The sequence below is a fragment of the Trypanosoma rangeli genome, assembly GCF_003719475.1.
Source record: "Trypanosoma rangeli strain AM80 chromosome Unknown Tra_15.4_contig_00456, whole genome shotgun sequence".
Classification (NCBI taxonomy): Eukaryota; Euglenozoa; class Kinetoplastea; order Trypanosomatida; family Trypanosomatidae; genus Trypanosoma; species Trypanosoma rangeli.
In genome coordinates, this window is record NW_021706201.1 from 1 (window position 1) to 6,086 (window position 6,086).

At 46.2% G+C, this 6,086-nt stretch overlaps 1 protein-coding gene across 1 annotated transcript, besides 5 other annotated features; it reads right to left on the minus strand.

Annotated features, from left to right (window-relative positions):
* TraAM80_08737 (Flagellar attachment zone protein 1) lies at nucleotides 1-3,187 on the minus strand (the record flags this gene model as incomplete). Its single annotated transcript, XM_029385471.1, has 1 exon — nucleotides 1-3,187. A coding segment is annotated over one exon (3,187 nt), but the record flags the coding sequence as incomplete, so codon positions are not given.
* Nucleotides 3,188-3,281: 94 nt separating this feature from the next.
* Nucleotides 3,282-3,306: a microsatellite.
* Nucleotides 3,307-3,429: 123 nt separating this feature from the next.
* Nucleotides 3,430-3,467: a sequence feature (A-rich).
* Nucleotides 3,468-4,690: 1,223 nt separating this feature from the next.
* Nucleotides 4,691-4,707: a microsatellite.
* A 162-nt stretch (nucleotides 4,708-4,869) lies between these two features.
* Nucleotides 4,870-4,893: a microsatellite.
* Nucleotides 4,894-5,532: 639 nt separating this feature from the next.
* Nucleotides 5,533-5,575: a sequence feature (GA-rich).
* Nucleotides 5,576-6,086: the final 511 nt, after the last annotated feature.

Sequence of the window (6,086 nt, forward strand, 5' to 3'; positions counted from 1 at the left end):
CCAGCTCTTCAGCCAGCCTCTCATTTTCGGCGGCCTTCTGCTCCAGCTCTTCAGCCAGCCTCTCATTTTCGGCGGCCTTCTGCTCCAGCTCTTCAGCCAGCCTCTCATTTTCAGCGGCCTTCTGTTCCAGCTCTTCAGCCAGCTTCTCATTTTCAGCGGCCTTTTTCTCAAGATCGTCTGTGAGTTTTTCGTTATCTGCGGCTAGCTTTTCCAGTTCATCAGTGAGCTTCTCATTCTCGCTTGTGACTTTTTCTATCTCCTCGATCTGTTGTTGATTCTCAATATTCATCTTTTCCAGTTCAGAAGCTTGCCTACCGTTTATCTCGTAAAGGTTTCTAATCTTGTTGTTAGCGGCAATACATTCTTCAGCTTTTGCGCGGTGTTGATCAGTGAGGTTCTTATTTTCTGCCGCTGTTTCCCTGAGCTGGCCATGAAGTGTTTCTTTATCGTCATTGAGTTGTTGCAGATACTGCCGCAGTGTATCGTTTTCCTGCTGAAGCTGGTTGCTTCGTTGTATCTGGTTTGTGTACTCGTCCATTGTAACGGAAAGTAGGGGCTCTCTTATAATATCTTCCGGATCCACTTCATCCTCAAGGCTCGTGCCTATTACGCTTTGTGGCTGTAGTGTTGGTTCCAGCGACCTTGCTTCATGTGCTATGCGCCTTTTGTGGCGATACGCATTTATTTCCTTTTGCTGTCTTTCAGTTAATTCAATCAGCTCGTCTTCGTGTCGTTCCTTCACATCAAGTGCCCGAGTAACAATATTGTGATTATGTAGCGCATCCTCAAGCTGCTGCTGAAGCTCATTTATCTCTTCGTCGCGCGCTTCGATGCTTGCTAGTGCCTCCTTCTCTGAGGCCTTTAGAGAATCCAATAGTTCACTGAGCTGATTTAAGTTGTTCATTAATTCCCCGCATTCTGCGCACTTTATTTCCAATTCATGAAGTATATCGGCACGTGCTTTTGTGGCGTCACTGACGGATTTTACTGCCATTTGTAGTTCCTCTTTCAGCTTCTCATTCTCCATCTCCACACTGTCCTTCTCCTGCGCCAGTGTATTCAGATGAGCAAGGAGGTTGACGTGAGTTTGGTTAAGATCCTCAAGCTGAGTATGCAGCTGTGCTGCTTCTTGCTCGGCCTGCTCGCACTGCTTCATCTGTTCGTGGAGCTCGTCCAGGGTTACGCAGTACAGCGGCTCCGCGGTGTTGTCTCCCCTAAATGCTGATAGATTACGTTGTGTGCGTATCTGATTTGCCTGGTTCTTTTGCAACTTAAAAAGTTCCAGCTCACTGGCCTGCTTGTCAGCAAGGTCCTTTAGCTTCTCAACCAAGTTGCGCAAGCGACCAATTTCAGCGTGAAGCTCATTGTTGCGCTGCCGCAGGGCCTCCTGCTCCCGCAACGTTGATGCTGTCTGCCGACGGAATTCCTCGGCCGATTTTTCCAGCGTGTACTGCAACGAGCGGTTTTCGTTGTGAATCTTGTCAAGAAACATCAGCAAATCACCAATCTCGCTTTCATACGCATCCTTGTCGCCAAGACGAGCACATACTTTCACCTGCTCCACAAACTCGTCAAAGTGCAGTCCATGGAACTTGTTCTCCGGCATGTCAAGTGCGCGGCACATCTCCACAATGGCGCGGTCAAGAGCCACCTTCGGGCATTCAAGATCTTGGTAGAGACGATTCATCTCCCGCGGTGGAAATTCGCTCAGACGTTTATCAACCTCTCCTGCGGTCTGCCGTGCTGAGTGCTGAACGTTGAACGAACTAAGAAGCGCATCAGGCTCTAAATGAAATTCAACGTTCTGGATACAATCATTTGACACGTGACAAGCAAGAGCTTGTTCAGACTTAAATGTTGCCAGAACTTCCTCTGGCTTATTTGTAAGTAACGCCTTCCAATGTTTTCCAGGGTATTTCTTGGTATGTTTTGTGGTCACCGTCGGACCATCTTCAAAGCTCCACCGTTCGTCATGCTTCTTTAATTCATCAATGGTGTCTTGAAGCATCTTAATCTTCTTGGAAGTTGCACTGTCCTGAGTCTCGAGAGCTGCTCTATCCTGATTACGAAAAACGTTACGAGTGTAGTGTTCTCGCAAGTTTAGACGCTTTTCTTCGAGCTCAGTGGTATACATAGAGAGACAGTGAAGCTCCGCCATGGCTGCCATGTACTCATTCATTGTTCGCGAGAGTTGAACCTTCAGCTGAAAGCGCATCCACGTTGCATTTTCATAGATAATTTCAACCTCATCATCAGTTAACGCGCAGTCGGTTACAAACAAATCAATAGGCACCAGTGAAATAACAGCCGAGAGAGGAATTGTGGATTGTACAGATGTTTTGGTAAACGATGTCACCTGACCCCTGGCAGCTAAGGGATTTTCGCGAGATAACTCCTCCTTCAGCTTAATGACCTTCATACGGCACGCCTTCATCGCGGAAATAGCATCGCTAATACAATCATTTTGCGCCTGTACACGCGTGTCTGACGTTAATTTGCTGTGTGCTTCTTGGTACGCCAAGGCACTCATTACCCACTGGTGCAGGCTCCTGATCGCGTCAGAATCCCGTGCAGCTGCAGCAGAAGAGAAGCGCGGCCCCTGTAATGACGAAATAATATCATCAGGGGTTGGATAGTAGTGTCCAAGGGCATCCACGTGAATAAAATCCATGACAGCATCTGGTTTCCTGTACTCCATTTGAATGTCGTACCATGACGAGCAGTCCTTGACGGCAGGGTCATTCTTGGCCACTGCAAGCACCGCCTTTAAGACCTCCATAGCCACCGGCGAGGGACGAGCCTGTGACGTCACCTCACGCATATGAACCTCATCAACCTCCTCCACCTGCTCCTTCGCCAACTCATACAACCTCCTTGCGGCAGAGACGCGATCCTCATTTTCACTGCGAATGGCAGCCAGCTTGTCTCGTGAGTTGGAAAGTCGTTCTTGGAACAGCTTCATTCGTTTTGTCTCCTTTTCAATTTCATTTGTCACGATATTCCTGAGTGCCGCGTTGTCGCCCTGATTGATGCGCCACTGCTGCACAACGGCACTGTACTCCTTCAATGAGACCACTGTGCCAAGCGTCCATTGCCAGTGCTCGTCATCAACAAGGTAGTCGTACGCCACAGTTTGACCAGTCTGCAGATTTGGCGTATCCCTCTTGAGGGCACTGAGAAATGCCATGGTTGCGCCTCTTTCCCCCACCGTATGTTTTCCTCTTCCTTCTCTACCACGAGCCAGTTGAACCAGTGGTTAACTGGGCGGTGATTCAGGTAAAACGCACACACACACACACACACACAAATAAACTTTACAGCAAACGATGAAACACCGACACACCTCTTTGATTCACTTTCGATCTGGTCACAACAATGCCGCCACACCCACACAATACAAAACAAAAAAGGTTGCCGAAGTCAAATGGGCAAAGAACTCAAAAAAAAAAAACAACAAACAAACAAACCGTGAAACACTCGAAAGGAAGTACAAAATCAAATAAATAAGGACAAAGTTTCAAACACCTTTTGCTTTTTGATGTCCCCCTGTATATTCTCTGTCGCCCCTTCCCACTGTTGTTTTCCCTCTCTATGCGTGTTTGCACCTTTTATTTTGTTCTCGATCAAACTCGACTTCTATACTGTTTTTGTTTCCGTTTTTTTTTGTGAACTCAATCTTCCTTTTGTCGACCACCCCGCAGAGTTACTGGTGGCGGATGCTCTTCTCGTGGTTGCCTCTGCCTGTGGTGCTCGCCTTGTTTGTCTCGCAGCTAAACGCTAGTATAGGTGTATGTCACAAAAACACACAGAGATATGTTTATTCCCTCCTTTACGTGAGGTTGACGCAGATGCTCTGTTACTCACGCTGGTGGCAAGTGGCAGCAGTAATTACAAGAGAAGTATTGATGGCACAGATGAGTTCTAGGGACACTTCTCCGTCCCTCTTCCTTCTCCTTGGCGCCTCACGCTGTTCCAAGTCGCCTAAGCAAAGTGCCTTCTTCTATCCCTTCGCTTATCCTCCTTTTGTTCCCCTTCTCTCCGCTCTGCTGCTCTCCCGCGTTTTACCTTTAATTCTTTCCTACTTCGCTTTTCAGCTAATGTCAACAAATCGTATCTCTCCTCGCTAGCACCCCAAACCCAAATCAAAAGCAACCCCCCCCCCAAAAAAAAAATAATAATAATAATATATAAATAGATAAATAAAGAGAAGAACGGGAACATAGACACAAAGGTGATAGGTGGCACCAAGGACAACTTGTCAAGAATCAAAGCAACGCACAGCAAACAAGCACAAACCCAAACATGAAACACTCTCAACGCAAAACCCGGTAACACTGCATCAACTAAAAGTTCTACATCTCTGCGCGCAACGAATATAACATAAACGCTGTACCAGCTCTTGCAGAGCCACTCCGATGTGCCAAAGCAACACAATAAAAGAAATGGTCACTGGCAAGATTCTTCGCAAAGAGCAGCATCCATCGACACCGCGACACGTCTGGAAGTCCAGTGCAGAGAACAGACAGCTAACTATAGTTCTCATAGTCCAGAAATCCAATCCTAAATAGTTGCATATATTATTTTCCTATTCCTTGTGGAAATGGTTTGTATCCGTGTAATTTCTCCTCGTTTTTTTTTTTAAATTGCTTGCCTCTTGGAGGGTAATCCCCTTCTCGATCACCTCATACCAAATAATAATAATAATAAGCCTCGCACTGCACTCATTCCCTTTCGCTCCTTCTTCACAGATAGCGCTGTCTCGCTGTACTATGGAAGGATGCTCCACAACCCATCATCCAAGCCTCCTCCAGACGGTCCCAATACAAAATGCAAAAAACAACAACATTAACAAGCCTTGCAAAGACGCAAAATAATAATAATAATCATCATCATCCCATGCAGTATGGGCACCACTACAAAAAATAATAATACATTGTGCAAGTGAAGGAAGCCATTGTTACCTCAATTCACCAGAATCGTCGCGAATATGCTTAGTTATCAGGCATAAAACGAGTATGCCGCCGTTGACCTCGTTTTCCGAGCGAAACAATACTTCTTAACTCATCGCAGCATGCCATCAAAACACATTAGCTCTGCCGCTCGAGAAAAAAGCCCCAACATACAAAAACCACAAGGTCTGTCGCTGCCAGCAGCTCAGCCAAACCGTCATGCGTAAAAAACAAAAACAAAAAAGAAACCAGACGCTAAATGAGGTCCTGCAACGCGAGCCGACATGCAGAAATAATAATAACAAAGAGAAACCACCTGACCCGTAGAACCCAAGACCTCTATTCAAAGAAACTACATTACCAACGGAAAAACGCATACGCCAACTAACTCACAAGACATCCCGCAATAACAAGGCCAGTCCTACACTAACGAACAGGCAGTCTCTGGTGGCCCAACAAACGCTTGTTCTCCACGCACAGTACCCCAGCAGCGTTTTACGATGAAAAAAAAAAAGTAATAATTAAAATAAAACGTCAACAACTAAATAACCACCACATTACTCTGCAATAAAAAGTGGCCAGCAAAAACACACACACAAATAAATAAAATAAAAAATTAAAAAAAAGTTTAAACCAAGTCGCGCTAGAATTCCCCTACACCACATCTGAGCACGCTTTGTTTTCCTTTCACAAGTTTGTACGGAAAACAAAGAAGCTTGGAGAGCACTCTCAACCTCTTCATCTAAGCGGCCCCAGAAGCCAGAGAGCCACCTTCAAAGAACCAAAAGACGGCTCCACCACACACACAATCATTGCCTAGTTAAAAAAAAAGGAGGAAGTAAACAAATACATAAGACCAACACATGTTGGTATCGCATCAGGATTTCGTCATGACCCGTTCCAAAAGTGCCATATTGTAGCCAAGATTTGGAATGCGTTTCTGATCTCCACGACCGTAGGCCTGGATGCGCCGTATGCGGGCTGCATCCTTCACCCAAACATCCACAGGAATCGTGCCATTAAATGGCTCATTGTACCCACCGCAGCACATGCCCGTACGCCCCCATTTCGCGAGGGCGTATTTATAAGTTGCCCCCAATGGTTTGACACGACGGAACCAGATAGCTTCCCTTGACT